A 21,402-nucleotide genomic window follows, 5' to 3' on the forward strand; every position below is an offset into this window, starting at 1 on the left:
GGGGACAGAAGGGATATGCTGGAAGCAGTCAGGCCCAAGATCCTGACTCCCCTCAAGAGACCACTTGTGGGCCTCATGTCCTGATCAAGGAGCCTCCTATGCCAGCATCTCCTGAAAGATGGCAGAGTTCAGACGCCAGGGCATCAAGTTTGGGGCGGAGGGGAGGGTACAGCAGGGTGGCCAGAGGCTCAGCCTCCAGGCTTCTGGGAATTCACAGAAGTGAAATTCAGGAGACACAGAGATGATACTGAGAACACTTCTCAGAAGGGCCCACGAAATCGACCTCAAGACAAGCTGCTTCTCTCTACACATCAGTTTTCAGGCATCATACTCATTGAAACAATATGAATACATGCAGAGCAAAGGGACTCAACTCAGGCCATCTGCCATCTCCCTTAGTAGGCAGAGGGAGGTAAAACTCAATCAGGCCTCTGCCTATAGCAGCTCCCTCCAACACAGGTGGCTCTGTCCACAGATACACCTCCTTGGGAAATTTTGTCTTGATGAAAAAGAGAAAAGGAAAGTGGGAGTCCTTCAGGAGGCCAAGCAAACTGAAGGTCCAGTTTCAAATAGAAAAGGTGGGCCAGGGCAGTGTCATATCCTCTGCAGCCCATTCCTGGAAGGCTAAACAGTTAGCCCTGCTAAACGGCTGTCAAAACCCATGGAGAACACAGGCCCTGCTCAAGTCACTGGTCAGTTTTGGGTGGAGGGTGAGGTCTTACAATGGTACAGACAGAAGCTAACCCATATACAGTGTTAGCTGACAGGCCTAGAGCTAAATGTTGACCTCAATGATAACTCCACACAGGAGGACTAGGACTGTCCCACTCAGGGGTCATGCAGGCTCGGACACGTGGTGTGCCTCGCACAAGGCCCTACGGCTGGGAGGCACCAAGTGATGGGCGCACCCATGCACGCTGCACCACACCAGCAACCCATGGTCACGGCCTTCCTGGAGATCTTACCACTTTCCACAAGTTCTATGGGTTCTGCTTCCAAGGCCATCTCAGGGGTGGAGGCTGCTTCCCGAGTTCGCTTCTGGGCTTGTCTAGAATTTACTGTGCCACCACGACGCTTTCTCTGAGGGTATCCAGAGGAAAGAAACAGTCACATGAGCTCCTCACCGATACGATTTCATCAAAAATAAAAGGTCAACATGAGAATGGCTTAACTCATCAAGAGGAGTAGGAGCCTATAGGGGCCTATAGGGGACTCAGTCTGTTAGGCATCTGCCTTTAGCTCAGGTTATGATCTCCAGGTGCTGGGATCAAGCCTCGTGTCAGACTCCCTGCTCAGTGAGGAGTCTGCTTGTCCCTCTGTCCCTCCCCCGGCTCATGCTCTCTCAAATAAGTAAAAAATTCTTAAAAAGAGTAGCAGACCAGTCAGCCAACCTGAGGTTAGAGTCTTTTCAAAACTTGGCATTTTAGGGACGCCTGGGTGGCTCAGTGGTTGAGCGTCTGTCTTTGACTCAGGGTGTGATCCTGGAGTTCCGGGATCGAGTCCCATGTCAGGCTCCCTGCATGGAGTCTGCTTCTCCCTCTGCCTATGTCTCTGCCTCTCTCTCATGTGTGTTTCTCATGAATAAATAAAATCTTAAAAAAACAAAAAAACCCCAAAAAACAAAAAAGCCTTGGCATTCTAGGGGCACCGGGGTAGTGTAGTCAATTAAGGGTCTGCCTCTTGATTATGGCTCAGGTCATGACTTCAGGGTCATGAGATTGAGCCCTGTCCTGGGCTCTGTCCTGGGCATGGAGCCTGTTTTAGATTCTCTCCCTCTGCCCCTCCCCCTCTCTAAAAACAATAGCAAAAACAAAATGTGACATTCTAGAACACTGAATATTTAGAGAGAAATAATCCTAAACATACACTAAGTATGAACCCAAAAAGTAAAACTGTTTTATCAAATTATCCAGGTCAGGACTTGGCCAGAAACCCCTCCTTTTACCAAAACTTGCAGACCTGTACTCCTTGGATCTGTATTTGGCCTCATTGAGGCCTTTTTGTTGTTTCAATCCAAACACCCTCAGTTTCCCACAATTCTATCCACTGTGGAAAGTGGGTCTTTTCTTTGTGAATTCTTCAACCTTGAGGGTCGAAGCTGCCAGTGCAGCTTATACCCCGACAGTCATGGCGCAGGGCTCAAAGAACGAAAGTTCCCATAGCTGTCCAAAAGCCCTGCCTTCTGGAAGGCTCAGGCTCTCAGCTGGCCTAGCTGCAGTCCAAACTCTTGGAGCCGGCCATCTCCCCACATCCTTGAGTGCTGGCTTACCTACATGCTCCAGCACTTCTGACCAAATCGGCCCCAAAACATAAGGTGAGAACATGCCCTATGCAACCTTCCTGAAAAGAGACAACATCCCACCTGACCCTATTACCGTAGTATTCCCACCCCACATGGCCCCAGCCACTCCCAGCTCCCTGTGTTTCTGGTTCTCATTGGCAACGGGCCACTATGCCCCGAACTGGGTGAGCTAGGACAGTGATTTCTCTATGGAACCCAACTCCTCACCACACCAGCCTTACAGAGCTGGTGTGTGGATCAGAGGGCACAGTGCATGCCAAATACTGAGCACAGACACATGAGGCCAGCACTAACGTAACTCCCTGAATGCCTTACTAAGCGTTCTGTCCCTGGAAGTTCTGGAAGGACAGACAATGTTGGTGAGATCTATACTGGATCTAAGGGCAGCCACTGCTCAGCGCCATGCTCGCTGGCCAGGTGAGACAGAGAGAGACAGAGAGAGAGAGAGAGAGAGAGATGCCTGATTCTTGCTGTGTTCCAACTGCTCCTTAGTAGAAAATGGCACCTTGGGGAATGTTGGAAATTAAGATTTGGGCTTAGAAACACTCAGTGGATCCAAGGAGCAGGAACAAACCCCAGGAGGACCCAGAGACAAACCATTGCAGTAAGCTTGAAATTCTCCCGCCAGGAGTCGCTCTGTCCCTCACGGGAGCTGCCACCCAGCCTCAGCTGAGTCTATTGCCCAGTGTCTATATACTCCCCTAGCTGCCACCAGGATACCAAGGGCTGCCCAAGTTTACCCTTTTCCCTCTGAAGTTGTTTTGTATTTTCCTTCCTCTGAAAAGAATCAAGTATTTCTTAGAAGATGCTGCTAATAAACAGAACCCTTTGTGCCTCACCACAGCCACCTGTATGGTTTCTGGCCCCCACTGAGGGAGGCAAGCAGCAGCCATGGGCCCTGACTCAAGTCTAGGTACCAGACTCAAAATACCCCACCATGGGCATTCCAGCAATGCATGCCCTCAATGCTTACCATCCCTACCCTACACCCCCCACAGCAATCCTCTTCCTGGCGGCTTTCTCAGCCCTGGACTACCCATTCCTCCCCCTCTTCACTTGGCCAGTTCTTATACAGCTTCCTGAAACCTATTCAAATGGCTTCAAATGGCACCTCCATCATGAGGCTATCCCTTACCCTCCCCAGCCCACCATCTTTGGATCCAGCCCTGCTCCCCCTCTATCAACATTCTCCCAGGGCAGGGGTAGGAGTCTTTAGCTAGGGCCAGCCTCAAGAAACCCAAGAATATCAGCAGAGATTCTCCTAGCTGCCCTGTTACTCAGTGTGGCTCTCCCGCTGCGCACCAGCAGGAGGCTCACAGCAGTCAGTACAGACTGACCATGTCCATGACTTATGCCATTCTGAGGAAGTTTACCAACTTCTTCACAGTCATGTGAGGGGTTACATTGCTCTTTCTGCCCATATCCTATCCCGGCAAGGTGTGGGCTTCAGAGGGGAGGTACCCAGGCTTGGGACATCTGTTTCCCTACGAGAGAGCTGCAGGGACCGTCTGCAGATAAGGGACCAAGGTGGGAAAACACCTGCCTTTTAAAAGGGTAGGTCCAGGGAAACAAAGCCCCCCCACACCCTTTTTAAATATTTTATTTATTCATGAGAGACAGAGAGAGAGAGAGAGAGAGAGAGAGAGGGAGGGAGGGAGAGGGAGAGGCGCAGAGACACAGGCAGAGAAAGAAGCAGGCTCCATGCAGGGAGCCCAATGTGGGACTCGATCCTGGGTCTCCAGGATCACGCCCTGGGCCAAAGACGGTACTAAATCGCTGAGCCACCCGGGCTGCCCACAAAGGCCCTTTTGTGTACAAATATCAACAGTTGGTTCGGAGCACACAGAGACTAAAAGTGGTCTGATCGGGCTGAGGTGCACCCTAGGAATCTACAGATTTCTACTGCTGTCTACTACTGTCTCACCTGCCCGCATGCTCACAGTACCTCTGGGGCCTGTTAAGAGAATATGAGGCTTTCATTTCTCTCCTGGTCCACCTGAAATGAATCCAGTATCTCAAATGAATAGCTGTATTGAGTTTAGATCCTGTGAGCAACTTTGTCAGCAGGGAATAAACCGAGGAGGGGGACCTCAGGCAATCTTCTCTGGAGCTCAAGGGGCTCCAGATGACACCCAGTGACACTACCCTAGCAGCCTCTGCAGTCTGATACAAGCTCTGAACAGACTTACCAAATTGGGTCACTGAGTGTACAGAAGCTCTCACTCTTACTATTATGCTCATACTGGACCAACGACTACACAGGGAAAAGAGAGGGGAAAATGGAAAACTGGGTTATAAATGCTGAAATAAATCAGGACATGGATAGCTGCTCTGGGGATATGATGTTTCATATCCCCACAGCTATGACTTTTGTCCTCAGGGCATCACCCAAGATACTGGACTTCTCCAGACAAGTTGTGTACCTGCCCAATAGTCCTGTACACATTCCCTCAAGAACGAGGGTTACCTAGAGGCACCTTTATGGTACTCTCGTTAACATCCCATAAGGAATAAGATAGCTGCTTAGCCTTAAAAATAATACAAGAGGCACCTGCGTGGCCAGTCCATCAAGCATCTGCCTTCCACTCAGCTCGTGATCTCAGGGTCCTAGGATCGAGCTCCAGGGTGGGATCCCAGCTCAGCGCAGAGTCTGCCCTTCCCTCCTACCTTCCTACCTCCGCTTGTGTGCGCTCTCACAAATAAAACAATAAAATCTTAATAAAGGAAAGAAAACTGGCAAGCTGATAAAACTCACCGTACTCATTGTGCTCTTTGCCTCCACCCTACAGAAAAGGAAGGACCTGTCCGGAGGTCAGCAGGGAAGTTGAACGTGGACTCTTCTCAACTACTCACACCTGCTGGTTACTCATCCTCTGACAAGCATAGCAATCCGCTGCCCAGTAGATTTCCAGGATCTTCAAGTCCTAAAACACAATGATAACAAGGTGATAACTGCCTCCACCTGCATCCTCAACAACAAAGCTCAGGGCAGCCCAGGTGGCCCAGCGGTTTGGCACCACCTTCAGCCGAGGCCGTGATCCTGGAGATCCAGGATCGAGTCCCACATCAGGCTCCCTGCATGGAGTCTGCTTCTCCCTCTGCCTGTGTCTCTGCCTCTCTCACTCTGGGTCTTTCATGAATAAATAAATCTCTTTAAAAACAACAACAACAACAACAAAGCTCAGTTCAATCCTTTACTGGTACTTTGTTGAATGCTTCATGCAACTCATGCGCTTGCTTCCATATTCTTAGGAAGCAAGCATTTTTGGGGGGGGTGGAAGGGGGAAGCAAGCATTCTTTCTTTTCTAAAAAAAAGATTTTATTTTTTTAAAGATTTATTTATTTATTTATGAGAGAGAGAGAGAGAGAGAGAGAGAGAGAGAGAGAGAGGCAGAGTGTGTCACAGGCAGAGGGAGAAGCAGGCTCCATGCCGGGAGCCCGACGTGGGACTTGATCCTGGGACTCCAGGATCGCGCCCTGGGCCAAAGGCAGGTGTTAAACCGCTGGGCCACCCAGGGATCCCAGATTTTATTTATTTATTCATGATAGACCTAGAGAGAGATAGAGAGGCAGAGACACAGGCAGAGGGAGAAGCAGGCTCCATGCTGGGAGCCTAACGCAGGGCTCGATCCCGGGACTCCAGGATCACGCGCTGGGCCAAAGGCAGGCGGTGAACCACTGAGTCACCCAGGATCCCCGGAAGCAAGCATTCTTAATAGAGTATTGGACCACTTGATCCCAAAGCCTGAAATCAGACCCATTCTGCCACCGCTTGTCCTCCTTCTTGGCTGCTGAAACCCTTCTAGAGTCCTGCACCAGCTGCTGGGAAAAGACAAGAGAATCAGAGCTGCCACATACACCCTTGAGGACTTCTTGCAACCAGGAAGGCATGGAGCTTCTGAGGCCAGAGCAGAGCCCAGGTTTTCTGGCTCTTTCCACAACTTCACTGTTGCCCTCTAGAGGAGGTGATAATTTAGCTGAGGAGACAAGAGCCAGCGGCCCTGGTTCACCCTGCAGGCCTAGCTGAGACTTCCATCAGTGGCAAGAAGTGAGTAGGAAAGAACCAGGAAACCAGCAAATGAAGAGGCTGCTAGAGAACAAGGCCCCAGGATTTCATTCCACTGGGAGGCGGCAACTACCCAAAGTAAACTCCCTGCCAGAGATGCAGTGAAAGGGAGCAAATAGGAAACAGAAACATGGAGTTGAAGCCAGGGGTCATCAAGGGAGAAGGGGCAAAGCTGGCTTCTAGTAGGGGAAGCCCAGGGCTAATCAGAGACAAGCGGGGGGCTCTGTGGTTACCCACTCTGGGCGGCAGTGCTCCAGACAAGAACAAGGGTTCTCAAACTCAAGCCTGCACCAGCCTCATCAGGAAGGTGTGTGAAACCAGTCTCTGATTCAGCAGGTGCAGGATGGGACTCAAAAATCTGCATTTCTAACAAGTTCCAAGGCAGCACTAATGGTGCTGCTCCCAAGGTCCCCACCCCAGGAACCAGCGGACTAGGACCAGAGCCTTGGACTGACTGAAGGAGGCCTCTGTGAAAGGCACTGAGGTGGGAAGCAAGACAGGACCATCTCAGATCCATCCACCCTTTCATCCCCACTGCTACTACCTCCTCCTATCAGATCTCCCACCTCCCAGGGCCCCATACCACCCTACTGCCCACACAGCTTTCTAACACACACAGCTGACCACAGCAACTAGAGCACATCTCTAGAACCAGACAGCTGGGATTGGCCAGGCACCTCCAAACTCTCGGCTTGTGCCCTTGAACAAAGCACCAAACTCTGCCCTGTTTCTTCAACTGCAAAACAGAGCGGCAAACCTACCTCAACAGGTCTGTGAGGATTATAGAGGCTGGCAGAGCACTTGGAACAGTGAAGCACGTTTTAAAGGCTCAGTGGCTGTGAACTGATGTCGCTGACCCCTTCCACCAGTACCAGCCTCACAGTCCCTCCAAATGTACTAAGTGTGGCACAACTCTACCCCTCTGCTCCAGCCCCCAAGTGCTGTATAATGCGGCACCCAACCAGCTTTAAAAAGATGGCCTCCCCACCTCATTCACTTATCAGTGTGGCTCCTGTCCTGGGAACATAGCAATGAACAAACCCGGTTATTAGCTCCCAGTCTGGGTGGTGGTGGTGGGGGGGGGGCTGACACTGGTAGAGGGCTCAGGTGTTGTAATTGGGCATATTATGTGCTAGGTGTAAGGAAACACAGGATAAGGAGAAGCCAGAGAAGGTTTTTCAGAAGCACCCTCCACCCCAGAGCTTTTTTTCAAAGAGAAGCCCCTCTAGAGGGACTACCCAGCCAGCCGAGCCTCTTTTTCCATTACCTGGTGGTCTGCATGTGTCCATATCTGCTCCCCTGGCACCTCGTTGTCCACTGTGCCACTCATAACTGAAAAGTTATGGGGAAATGTGCAGCTGCCATGCAGCATGACATCTCCTGACGGCCCTCAGCCTGGCCCGCATCATGGGGCCACACGTGCTCCTACTTTCAAATGGCACACATGTTCCCAAAGCAACGCCTCACCTGGGAAACCTTCAGCTGAGACCGGCATTCAGGACAGAGGCTTTGGCTGGGAGGGATCAAGACCATCCATCTGGTCTGAACAGAGGGGAAGGTGCCCCAACAGCCTCTTAAGTCTCATAAAACCACCACACTTTGTAAGATTCTAACACATCTGCTTATGTTTCTTATCCCAAGAAAAGTCTTACATTTGGGTGTATACACATGACATAGCTGTTTTGGGGAAAAGTTATCTACCTCACGGTGTGTCTTAGAATTGAGAAGAATCTTTGATTAAAATGTCACTGACAGAGAAACAAGGAGATCCGTTTATTGAATACGAAATAATTTAATGCACATCCCTGGGCTGTTCCATAAGCCTCTTGCCTCCCACTTGGTTACTTTTTAGGCTTTCAAACATGGTTGTTAAGACTTGTCCTAGGACTACTGTAGAGGACCCCCTACTACTTGACCTGCACGCTCTCCTTGCTCTCTGACACTGCCTCCTGCAGCCCCCTAGCCCCAGCAAGACCACTGATGCCTCCCTGCATGCTTCCCTAGAGTGTTCTCATTCTCCATGCCCAAGGCCAGTCCAGAAATCCATTCCAAATCTGTCTGCTTCTTTTGGGAACAGGAAGAGTTAGCAGTTAGAGGGCACAGGAAGTTGGAAGGCTGGCGTTAGGGAAATCTGCGAAGGGGCAGAATTTTACCAGAGAACAGAGATGGGAAGAAGGCATTCCAAGCAGACCAGAGTGGTGACGTGGAAGTGCAATGTCTAGACTTCAGGTGAAGCAAAGGTTGCAGGAAAGGCAGCCTTCACAGCCTACAAAGTGTCCTGGATACTGCAGGTGACAGAGACCATCAGAATAGTAAGACTAAAAGCTGAAGCCCAGATTTTATTTGTACTGTGTGCAAAACACTGTGCTTTCCAGACACAGTTCACGTAACAGTACCATCACCCAATAAAGGGAAAGGTATTATTAAGGTTACCATCTTATTTATTTTTTAAAAGACTCATCTGAGAGAAAGAGAGCGACTGTGTGCACGTACATGCACACACGCAGGAGGGGCAGAGGGAGGACAGAGCATCCCAAGCAGACTCCCTGCTGAATGCAATCCCAATGTTGAATATCAGTCTCATGACCCTGAGATTATAACCTGAGCCCATAGAGTCAGACACTTAACTGATTGAACCATTCAGGTGCCCTAAGGTTACTATTTTACACACAAGAGAGCTAAGGATGATTGCGGGGGGGGGTCAAATAACCTGCCCCAAGTCCACAACTACTAAACAGTTGTCTGGATTTATACCAGGGCAGTGTCACACCAGAACCCAAACTATTAAATAAATACCATGCCAGAATTAGATGTATGAATTCTAGAAACAATTTGGAAAATGGATGTTTTCCAGGTTTTACTATGTCCAGGAAGAAACTCCTTCCAACTATACCATCACTTCATCTCAGCAGATGGCCCATAATCCTTTAGTTTCCAAGGCATGGCACTGGGAATGGCCAGGAAGGCCAGACACCAGGAATTCCTAAAGCTTTGATAGGAGAGTAAGGACAATTTACACCAAGGTATCTAGCTAGTTACACAGCAGGAATGACGCCATAAAACTGAACTTGGGAAGGGAAAAAAGAAACAAGCATTGAGGGTAGACAGTTTTAGTTTTAGAAATGCTAGCTATGGGATACCCAGGTAGAAAGGCATAAAGGGCGGGGGGGGGGGGAGGCCTAAAGGCAGCTGAAAAACTCAAGAGAGAAAACTGGAGTGGGGCAGCCCAGGTGGCTCAGCGATTTAGTGCCGCCTTCAGCCCAGGGCGTGATCCTGGAGACCTGGGATCGAGTCCCAAGTCGGGCTTCCTGTATGGAGCCTGTTTCTCCCTCTGCCTGTGTCTCTGCCTCTCTCTCTCTCTCTCTCTCTCTCTCTGTACTCTCATGAATAAATAAATAAAATCTGGAAAAAAAAAAAGAACTGGAGTGGAGGTAGAGATTCTAGAATCTGTTTAAATCTGCTCTTGGGTAGAGCAAGAAGAGCCTATAAGAATAAAAAGTCAGAAACAAAGCTTTGAGAGAACCTGGAGGCATCAGTTAGGCAAAGCCGATGTTTCAAGGAGTAAGCAGCAGTCAACAGGCAGGGGACCTAGAACAAGGCCAATCGGCTGGCCACAGGAAGCCAGTCACTGGTGACCAAGCAAGTGGAGACCCAGAGTGACAGGAGTTACTCAAGAAACAAGCCAGGTGGGGGTGGGGTGTGCAGAAAGGGAGATTGCCCTAGATGAGGACTGTGTAGGTGGCAGAAGGAAAGAGACAGCAGAGATGAATGGTTGGATCCTAACTTGCCTCCTAACCCACCCCTCAAGGGCAGGACAACCAAGGGTTTTAGATCCTATCCCCCATGTGCTTGAGGGTAATGGAAGGCTGAACAAGTCAGAATGCATACCGAGAAGAAGTAGGGAGACCAAGAGAACCCAAGGCAAGAAGAAAGCTGTGTGGCTCGGAGGAGATGGTAGCAGAGCATGGGAGCCAGGACTGCCAGTTGGGAGGAAGCCACTGAGGCCAGCGCAGACTGAAGTGGTCCACTTGATCATTCTGTCCTTGTTAGAGGTAGGTTTTTTCCCATGAAGTCACACTACAAAGGATGACCCCCAACTCTAGAACTGACACACATAATCACTTACATGGTACATGTCTACAGACATAATGGTTAGAAGCAGCTGGGCAGAAAAAAAAAAAAAAAAAAAAGCAGCAGCTGGGCAGGCAGGAAGCAGAAAGTATGGAACTGGAGCTGGTTCTCTCACAGCCAAGTAAGGAAGAGTCAGCAGAAAAGGGGTGGCAGGGGTGCTCCAGAGACAGAAAGTGAAAAGTCTGTAGAGTATCCAAGGGAAGATCTAGAATGAGCAGCTGTCCAACCCAGACACACACAGCCCTCTCTCACACCATCAATGCAGGCCAGCAAAGACTGACACAATTACCCACAGATATCTGAGACCTAACTCTCCACATAGGTTCCAGAATCACCAAGCATTCTTGATTCTTAGGTGGCTCTTTGTACAGTTTTTTTTTTTTTTTTTTTTAAGATTTTATTTGACAGAGAGTGAGCATACAAGCACGAGCTGGGGGAGAGGCAGAAGAAGCAGGCTCCCTGCCCAGCAGGGAGCTCAGTGTGAGACTCCATTCCGGGACCCCAGGATCATGACCTGAGCCAGACACTTCACTGACTGAGCCCCCGCAAGCACCCCTCTTTGTGTATTTTTCTAAGAGGAGATAACGTGCAGATACATTGGGTAACTCCTTCTGTGTGCCAATTACAAGGTAGCTCTCACTATAAACCCACAAATGGCCACTCTGAGACACATGGGCAGTCTCCTTTGAGTTTGAATGAGCTAGCTAGGGCAACCTCTGTATGCCAGCAGGGTTAAAGCAGACCATAAATCCTACAAAATTTCATCAAGAAAATAAATGCCAATTTATCAGGTGCTGGCTAGTACCAATTGTCTACTCCCTATCTCCCCTTTTAAAACCATAAACACTGGGCAGTCCGGGTGGCTCAGCAGTTTAGTGCAGCTGTTGGCCCAGGGTGTGATCCTGGAGACTCGGGATCAAGTCCCGCGTCGGGCTCCCTGCATGGAGCCTGCTTCTCCTTCTGCCTGTGTCTCTGATTCTCTCGGTCTCTCATGAATAAATGAATAAAATCTTTTAAATAAATAAATAAATAAAACCATAAACACATAATCATTGCCATGTTATTTTAAGTACTTCCCTATATGGAATTTCAAAAATAGTATTACAGAACATGTGTCTTTAAAAAAGCAAGAATATGGGACGCCTGAGTGGCTGGTTCAGCAGTTGAGCATCTGCCTTTGGCTCAGGGCGTGATCCCCGTCCCGGGATCAAATCCCACATTGGGTTCCCTGTGAGGAACCTACTTCTCCCTCTATATTTCTGCTTCTCTCAGGAATAAATAAATAAATAAAGTCTAAAAAATAAAAAGCAAGAATATATTAAAGACTATGGTGTACTGCCCAACTATTTATTTATTTATTTATTTAAGAAAATGAGAGAGCACAAGCAGGAGAGGAGCAGAAGGAGAGGGAGAAGCAGACTCCCTGGGATCATGCATGACCTGAGCAGAAGGCAGACATCCAACTGACTGAGCCACCCAGGCACCCATGCCCAACTACCTTTGTAAAGAATGTCAAAATACCCAAGGCTGTTGGCAACGTACCAGTGCCCAGCACAGCCTGCCCTGCTGGGGAAGTGAGCATGATCATTAAAAGTTGCCAATAAACTTTAATTTCAAAACTTAAAAAAAAAAAAAAAAAGTTCTGCTCCCAATGTGGGGCTTGACTCATGACCCTGAGATCAAGAGTCACATTTTCTACCAACTAAGCTAGCCAGGTGCCACCCCTCAGGCTTTTTACTTTCAAGATTTATTTTAAAGAGAGTACACATGGCGGCTGGGGGGGGGGGGGGGGCGCGCACGTGCACAGAGGGAAAGAGAATCTTAAGCAGATTCCCCATTGAACATGGAGCCCAACACTGGAGCCCAACACCGGGCTTGATGTCACTAATGAGGAAAGAGAAGGCTAGCTGAGGAAAAAACACAAGCTGACACCCCACAGACACCCCCCCCCCCCAACCAGGTGGGATATGTGTGCACTTCGCAGGCACTCCTGGCTGCCCTAAAGCTAAGGGAAAGGAAAAACAAAATAGTTAACTTGCAGAGATTATGGTCTTATAGAGAGGAGTCTCCCTCAGTTTATAAAACGCCGTAATGATTTATAAGAAAAAAGCATTCTCGGGAGGCCTGGGTGGCTCAGCAGTTTAATGCCTGCCTTCGGCTCAGGGGGTGATCCCAGAGACCCAGGATCCAGTCCCACATCGGGCTCCCTGCAGGGAGCCTGCTTCTCTCTGTGCCTGTGTCTCTGCCTCTCTCTCTCTCTCTCTCTCTCATGAATAAATAAATAAATAAATTAATTAATTAATTAATTAATTAAAAAAAATCTTTAAAAAAAAGAAAAAGAAAAAAACATTCTTATTAATAACCTAACTTCAGAAAGAAACTCCCAACTCTCTTAAAGTTAATGCTTTACCAGAGGGAAAAACCACCTGAACCTGACAATGGCCAGGCCTCCAGTATCTTGTAGGTCCTCTTTAGCTACAAAAATTCTTTTGAAAACCTCCCTTTCCCTCACCTCCCCCAGCTCCCAGTTTATCAGCGTCCCCTCACAACCCTGGGGCAGCAGCTCTTCCTGCCCAAGGGTCCTGTCCCCGGCTTTCATAAAACCACATGTTGCACTAAAGACATCTCAAGAATTCTTTCTTGGTGGTCAACTCTGGATCTTACCCCACCAAACCTCACCTATACTCAAACTACATCATCATGACCCTGAAATCATGACCTGAACAGAAATCAAGAGTCAGATACTTAACCAACTGAGCCACCAGGCAGGCACCCCCACCCAAAACTTTTTAAATGGAACCTTGATGTCACATCAACAACTGGGCCTTAGTACTGAATAAAAGCATATGCCTCTTGCTTGCTATGCAATTGAGGGTACATAGTAAAGAGCCAGCAATCATGTGGCTGACCGTACAAGTCTTACAGTCTAGCACAAATACTTCATCTCCCTGCCTCAATTTCTCCATCTTTAATGTGGGGAAAAAATACCCCTTGCCTTTGCAGCTGTTTTGTAAAACAATGATGCTGAATCAAAGTGCCCAGTACTGTTCCCAGCACCCTGGAGACAATCCCATCAGCTGTTTAAATCAATGACTATTTACAGGTGCCTGATCCAGATCAGGCACATCTCCAGGGACTTCTAGTCAGCAGACAAAATCAGACCATGGATTATATAGTCTAAGAGAAAAGACAATCAGTAAATTATGTAATAAATATGCCAGAAGAGCCAGAAAGCACAGCTCTTCTTACAAGTGCTAAGTGCTGGGGTTCCTAGGGAGCTCAGCTGGTGAAGCCTCCAACTCTTTCAGCTCAGGTTATGATCTCATGGGTATTAAGATCAAGCCCTGCCTGAGTCCTGCCTCCAGCTCCAGCTCCAGCTCTGCGGGGAGTCTGCTTGAAGAGTCTTTCTCTCTGCCCCTCCCCGCACTTATTCCTTCTCTCTCTCTCTAAAATTAATTAAATAAATCTTAAAAAGCAAACAAACAAATGGTAAGTGCTACTGATGAGGGAGCAGGGCTGGCTGAGGACAAAGCACAGCTGATATCCCACAAACAACCCCCACCCAGGGTGGGTTATGTGGGACATTCTTTGGGAAGCTTCCAATTGTCATAATGCACTGCTAGAGGGAAAAGCAACCTTTAACGTGACAATGACAAGGCCTCCAGTATCTTGCTAGGTCCTCCTTAGCATGTGAAAGTCCTTTTGGAATCTCCCTTTTGCTTAACTCCCCCAACTCCTGGGTATATAATCAGTCACTCTTCACAGGCTCAGGGCAGCAGCTTTTCCTGCCCACAGCTCCTGTCCCCAAGCTTTAATAAAACCACCATTCTGCACCAAAGACGTCTCAAGAATTCTTTCTTGGTAGTCCACTCCGGACCTCTATATTCCAAAACTTCATCACTACAGGACAAGAGCAAAGAAACCTTCAATCCCAAGAACTGAAATAAGAGAAACACGAGCTTCTGGCTCTTCACTCTTAGCAGGATGCAGCTAAGCCCTCTGGTTAGGCTGAGGGGCTGCAGAGCCAGCAAAGAGGTAATGGGCAGTCCTCCCACTTAGTTATCCCTAAATGAGGCCTAGCAGCCTTGACTACTGGGCTCCCTGGAAACTTCCAAGAACTAGATGAAAGGATTGGACAAAAAGAGAAAAGCAGCAAACTAGGCTTGGAGAGACAGTACTTGGTCTTTTTCCCAAATTTATCTTATAATCCTGATAAAACTATCACCAGCCATCAGCAAAGTCCCAGAGACCTTAAAAGAGTACCAGAACCAAGAGGCCAGCACATCTGCTTGGTGACTGATCACCAAGGGAAATTCTTTCCTTTTTTCCTAACACAGGACCCATCAAGGATAGCTTTTTGCTTCTACTAGAGAAAAAGAACAGCTGTCTGGAAATAGAGATGGGTCTACTTTTGTGATTCAGGCCTTGATATGCAAGGGTCAAGAATTAAGAGTGAACTTCAGTTTTTTGAAGATCTATGAAAAAAAATCAGTAGGATTACTATTGAGCCTTAAAAATAAAATTCTGACAGACTCAACATGGATGAACACTGAAGACAACATACTTCTTGGCAAAAGAGGACACAATCAAACAATGAATCGAACAATTCCTCTTACATGAGGCACTGAACTGAGAGCTGGCAAATTCAGAGACAGAAAGGAGAATGGTGACTGCTAGGAACAGGTAGGGAGAAGGAACAAGAAGTTTCTGTTTAATGAGTACACGAGTTTCTGTCTGGGAAGATAAAAAATTCTGCAGATAGATGGGAGTGATGGTTGCACAACAATGTGTATTTACTTAATGCCAATGAACAAGTGAAAGTGGTTCCAACGATCCAGGTTTTACAACATATATTTTACTGCAACAAAAAATTAAAAATAAACTTCACCTAATACTCTTTTTCTAGACATTTTAAAGAGTTTTAGTCAAGTACTCAGAAATGCTCTGCCGTGGACATGGCCCCAGACACATCTGTAAGGAACTGGCCTATACCAGGGTCCTCAGTCCCTGGTATGCATGCCCTGGGATCTCCAGGACACATCTAGAACTCAAACACAGCAAAAGCAGACCTTGGCTCCTCCTCTTCTCAAAGAAGCTGTTCTTATGAATTTTTCTATAGCTTCACATGCAGAATTATGAGCAACTTCCAAACATGAGGTTGACCCTTGTGTGAGTGGGGATACCTTGATTCTCTAACAGCTATGTCTGATGAGGTTCTATCAGTAATTGACTTGAAGGATCTTATCTTCACAACTGAGAAGATATCAAAAGACAGCAAACCCAACCAACTCCTTCGTAGAAGGGTCATTACTCTGGGACAGCAGGAAAGTAAAACTGAGTGGCTCTCTCCACCTATCTGGCCCTGACCTAATTTTTTTTCAGCCTTCGGTGCATGGAGACCCAAACATGGCAATACCTGGAGACCAGGAGCATGGGTGCATAACATTCCTAAGGAAACCTAAGGATCTAGCCTTCCAAATGCTGAAAAGATACCAGAGGCCAATGGAAAAAAAAAAAAAAAAATCAATCTCTGGTGCTGAGGCCATCACCAACTTTCCACTCTTCCTGGGACCAAGGTCTCTTTGGCCATGAAACTCACAGGAGGCAGGCATGCTGGGTCTGTGTGGATGGTGCCTGAACACAGAGCCTGCCAGAAAAAGCCAGGTAGAGGCTTAGATGCTTGTAGGGAATCATGAACCTAAGATCCGGTCCATTGGGGAGGGGAGGAGGTGCATGGAATCAATCTAGAACTACTATAAATAGCCAAGGCTTAGATCCTACAAGTGGAGGTAGGGGAGGTGGTCAGAAGCTTACAAAGGAGGATTCTTTGGCCTATCTCTACAGGAGGGAGGCAGGGAGCAACAAAACAGATCCCCACTGTGGGAGCTCCCTCATTTGCATTAGGGTCTCAAATAGCCCTCCCCCAGGGATCCTTCCCTTCCACTCAAGGCAGATGCACAGGTGGGCTGCCTGAAGAATGCACGCACGCTGTCACCAAAGGGCTAGCTAAACCCAATGCTCTACAAGACATTAATCTTGGCAGTGGGATCCCACACCTGGGCTTGTGAGCAGCAGAAGCCCTAATCCAGACCTCCCCTAGGCTCCTTCAATACTCTAACTTATAGTAAGAAAGAGAAAGTCAATGGTCCTTGGCCTGCAGGAAAAATGTGGCAGCTAGGGTGCTGCATAAAGAACAGCAGACTATGAAGTTAATGCTCCAGAAGAGATAAAAAGAGCCCAGAAGGTTGTTAAAAGGCTTCACATGGTAGCTTCAAAAAAATTTACCGGTCTCCAAAAGACCCAAGAAGAATGCAGATGTTCCCAAACGATCACATCCATCACTTTCATAGAACCAACCTCCCTTCCCTAACCCAACGCTAACCTTTGTGGCCTCACCTGAAATTAGGTGTACAACACTAAAAAACTCTGTCAATGTCACATACACAAAAGTTAACCTAATGGAAGTACATGCGTACTACAATAACTATGGCACTTTACAAGGTTTGCAGCTTGTAAGTTACTGGGAAGGAAGGGTGAATTTTTTTAAACAAAATGTGTATGGGTGTGGCTCCTAACTCACACAATCATTGAGAATGCTGGTAGATGTCTGCGATGTGTACTGCCTACAGTCTATTTGGCTTGGGTTGGTTCAGTTCAATTTTCTGTGTTCATCTGGTATTTCCCATAGATGAAATTATGCACAGCAAACACAAAACCCCCAAGATGTTCAAACTGCTCCCTGATATATCAACCCTTTTGGAACTAATCTTGCTTCCAAACCAGTGGTTAAAGCAGAAATGACTGTATTGTGCTCTGGTGCCCTGGCTGTGCACCTGCTGTAGGCTCTTCCCTACGTAGCAGTGCCATAATCTGATCCATGCTATTCCCTTGCCTGCAAGGGTCCCGCACCCCTCCCACTTTGGGAAACTCCTGCTAATCCTTCAAGACTTACCTCACAGATTCCTTACATTTTCCTGCTCCTCCTGGTCCTAATCTAACCATTTCTTCTCTTTTACTCAACATGGCCAACCTGACTCCCAAGCCCAACACTTGCCAGTGTCCCTTCTCTTAGCACCAACATGCTGACTAAATAAACCATGACTTTCTTCCACTGAAATTAAACCATCAAGGGGTGCCTGCGGGGGTGCTCAGTGGGTGAAGTGTCTGCCCTCAGCTCAGGTCCTGATCCCAGGGTCCTGGGATTGAGCCTTGCATTGGGCTCCCTGCTCAGTGAGGAGTCTGCTTCTCATTCTCCCTCTGCTAGCACCACCCCCCATGCTCTCTAATAAATAAATAAAATATTAAAAATTCATAAAATCTTTATTTTTATTTTTTTTAAATTCATAAAATCTTAAAAAAAAATAAACTATCAAGCTCATTAGGTGCTTGAGAGAGATGGCACAGAAAATTGCTGAGGTGAAAAAAAGGGATGAATTCCTGAGATGGGGGAATATGGAGCCTTACATTGCAAGTAACAATATAGTCACCACCAGGAAACAAAAGAAGACTTAAAAACAGACCATCACCATGGGAAGAAAGGAAAGAACATCTCATCTCTACAGACATAATGGCTAGAACAGTTCTCAGGGTTGTGAGTTTGAGTCCCATGCTGAGTGTAGACTTTACTCCAGGAAAGTCTTAGGGTCACAATTTCTCTTTTACAGAAGGAAACTCCTGATAATATTTATTTTGAGACATTTTCAGGCATTTCCCACCCTGCATGGTGTGGGAGGAATAATAAACTTGACAGCCCTTATCTATAGCAAAGGGAGGAAAAACCCTTCCCAAGGAAATTTTGTAGGAGTACTCTCCAACCCAACCTCATGGGCTTTCTCACACTTGAACTCTGACCTTGGAGTGCAGCAGTATCTCCTCACCAGAGAGGAATCCTTAAAATGCCTTGCTCTATAGTCCTCAAAGCCCTGCTGAAACAAGCTAGTTAGGAAAGGTAAGTTATAAGAGCACATATGTGAATTATAACTCAATAACCAGTCAGCCCCATCACATCTACAGGAGCCACCTAACCCCAAGTCAGTGAAAGATGAGTAAATCATTTCGAAATAAGACACTGATGGGGCACCTGGATGGCTCAGTCAGTGAAGCTCAGGTCATGATCCCAGGGTCCTGGAATCACCTCTGGGTGACTCCCAGCTCAGCAGGGAGTCTCCTTGTCCCTCTGCTCCCTGCTTTTGCTCCCTCTTGCTCACTCACCCATTCAAATAAGTAAATAAGTAAAATCTAAAAAAAAAAAAAAAAAAGACACCGATAACATAGATGCAAAGAACACGCAAAACCATGTTTATACAGCATAAAAACCAATTACCTTCTTTTTTTTTAAATTTTTATTTATTTATGATAGTCACACAGAGAGAGAGAGAGACAGAGGCAGAGGGAGAGGGAGAAGCAGGCTCCATGCACCGGGAGCCCGATGTGGGATTCGATCCCGGGTCTCCAGGATCGCGCCCTGGGCCAAAGGCAGGTGCCAAACCGCTCCGCCACCCAGTGATCCCAAAAACCAATTACCTTCTATGTGTGTTTACATTCACTTGCACCTCAAATCTTTTCTAGAAATGAGTGGGAGTATAAACTACTGGACACAAACTTTCAACAGCCTTTTAAGTAACAAGCCAGTGAAGAACTGCCATGACTGGCAATCACTAGCGCCAAGTTTGGTCCCCACTCCCCACCGTGGTCCAAACCACACTTCTCTCTTCCTAACTGGTCCAGAGGCCACTAGTTTCCCCCATCTTTCTAAGCCATCCTTCTTACAGCACTGATTTTTCTAAAATGCTAATCTAACCACATTACTCTCTGCTTAGAACCTCATTTAGTGATTTTTTCCCACTTGGTCTTAACATGAATTTTGAATTCCTTGAACTTAGGACACACCAAAGACCTTTTGAGACCAGGGTCCCACTTACCTCTTTAGTCCCATCTGTCCCACCATCTATCTTTCAACCTCAGGGAACTTCTTTCATTCCCTCTACCTTTGCTCCTCTTTCCACCAGGGCTCCTACCATGCCTATTCTGTTGGTTGCTGTACCCGAAGCGGAAAGCTTGGCATACAGAAGACCTCAAAAATGTGCTGATTTAGAATTTAGAATTTTTAAAGTCTGCATTCTCAAAGGGGTGAAAAAAAAAATCTCATTCTCTTCTTCACCTACAAAGCATAGAGACACACATTGCACGCAAAAAGACCTACGGTATGTAAGAAGCATTAACATTTCATGGAGAAAGCAATTAAGAAAACAGGGAGTTTCACTGTAAAAAAGACTGATAAACCCTGTATGAAGGTTAAGATTTTTAAATTTGAGTTGGAAGCTCAAGTTCAGGCAATACAAAAACCAGCAACATGGATTCTACCTGAATGTTCCCATTTCACCTGCAGCTCAGATAAAACGACCCGGTATGCCTCCCGACTCATTAAAAAAACCACCACCAGGAAAACCAAGCGATTCCCTTCACCGTCTCTGTACCTCATCACCAGCGGTCCCCAAAAGGCTGGTCACTTAAAGGCCGAGTCCTGCCGTCGGGAAAGCGAGGTTCCAGCTGACCGTGTGACCTCGATCTCCCCCAGCACTGAGGCAGCCTCAGACCCCAGGTCCGGTTCGAGGCCCTGACGCAGAAGCGGAACCAAGGCAAGACTGGGAACTTCGATGGACACGGACGAGGAGGAGACAAAAGCCAAAACCTCCCCAAGAACGGCCACCGCGGGAAGTCTAGGCTACCCGGACCGGGCAAAGGGTGGACAGCGATGCTCCCGGAGCACCCCGAGACCCCGCTCACTCCGCGGGTACCCGGCTGCGCGCGCCGAGGGGCGGGGTGCAGGCGCCCGAGGGGCGGGGCCGGCAGCAGCCCTCCGCGCTCCAGCGCGCCCCCGCCCTCGACCGGAAGCCGAGGACCCAGTAAGCTCTGCCCCGGGTGGGCGCTCCCCGGGTGGGCGCTCCCGGGCCGGCCCCCGCCGCGCCAGCCGCCGTACGCCCGGGCTCCGCCTCGCGACCCAGGCCGACTCCCACGCCCGCGATGGCGGGGCGGCGGCGCGAGCACACAAAGGAGGCGGCGTCGGCGGGGAACAAAAACCTGGCCGGGGCCTCCCCCGAACGGCTCGCACAGGCCCGCGCCCCGCCGCCCTGCCCGCCTCCCCGAATGACCTTGGGCGCGTCCGGCCCCCTCCCCGGCCCTGGCTGCGCTGGCTCCTTGTAGCCGAGCGCCGCGGCCGTAGGCCCCCGGGGCAGCCGAGGCCCTCGACGAGGGGCCCGCACGCCCGTCCCCAGAGCCGAGCCGGGCTCGTGCGGCCACGCGGACGGCGGGGCGGGCGGGCGACGTGCCTGCGGTCCCGGGGGAGGCCCGGCCGGGCGTCCGGCCCGAGCGGGCTTGGCCGCGCTCGGCGGGCCGCTGCGCCGCGGGCCTCGCAGGCCGCGAAGCCGCCCGCAGCCCGCAGCCCGCAGCCCGCATCCGCCCGGTCGGGGCTGGCCGCTCGCTCCCTGCGGGGCCTGGCTTACCTGGAGTCGAGCTGGTGCGGCAGGAGCCGCGGCCGACGCGCTTGGGCGAGTAAGCACCCCCGGAAGCCACGAAGGAGAAATCCTCCAGCAAGACGCCGCCGCCTCAACAGCGACCCACTTCCTCTCCTGAGGCCTGGGCTCCACCCCCCGCGTGTTCCCATTGGCCGCCGTCCCCTCGACTCCAGCGGCCTACCGGTACGAGAGGTATGTTTTCAATCCTATTGGGTAAGAAGACCATCTATTCCCGCTTTGAAACGCGCCTCTTTCCGGCCCCGCCCACGCTCGCGAACCCTAGCTCTCGCCTTCCCGCGAGATTCGCGGTCTGCGCCCCGAGGTGCTCAAGGCCTCACGGGAGTTGTGGTTTGCCGGGCTACGGCCGCTCGGGCTGCCGGCGCCCTGCC

At 49.0% G+C, this 21,402-nt stretch overlaps 2 protein-coding genes across 3 annotated transcripts in view; one reads left to right on the forward strand and one right to left on the reverse strand.

Moving 5' to 3' along the window:
* LOC112653334 (E3 ubiquitin-protein ligase RNF4) overlaps window positions 1-21,143 on the reverse strand; it is a 37,932-nt gene extending 16,789 nt beyond the window's left edge. Inside the window, exons 1-3 of one of the 2 annotated variants that reach the window (XM_049108579.1) lie at window positions 21,002-21,143; window positions 5,058-5,226; window positions 966-1,080 (exon numbers count right to left, since the gene is read on the reverse strand). In XM_049108579.1, coding sequence (XP_048964536.1) covers window positions 966-1,080; window positions 5,058-5,066 — 124 coding nt within the window. In that variant the 5' untranslated portion in view covers window positions 5,067-5,226; window positions 21,002-21,143. Of the gene's footprint in view, window positions 1-965; window positions 1,081-5,057; window positions 5,227-19,975; window positions 20,203-21,001 lie in introns of those variants that run through there. The other variant, XM_049108580.1, reaches the window with a different exon arrangement.
* Window positions 21,144-21,157: 14 nt separating this feature from the next.
* ZFYVE28 (zinc finger FYVE-type containing 28) overlaps window positions 21,158-21,402 on the forward strand; it is a 159,159-nt gene continuing 158,914 nt past the window's right edge. Inside the window, exon 1 of the mRNA XM_049108572.1 lies at window positions 21,158-21,205. The gene's annotated coding sequence lies outside the window, so the exon portion shown is untranslated. The remainder of the gene's footprint in view (window positions 21,206-21,402) is intronic.

The sequence above is a fragment of the Canis lupus genome, chromosome 3 (genome assembly GCF_003254725.2).
Source record: "Canis lupus dingo isolate Sandy chromosome 3, ASM325472v2, whole genome shotgun sequence".
In the NCBI taxonomy this organism is placed as follows: Eukaryota; Metazoa; Chordata; class Mammalia; order Carnivora; family Canidae; genus Canis; species Canis lupus.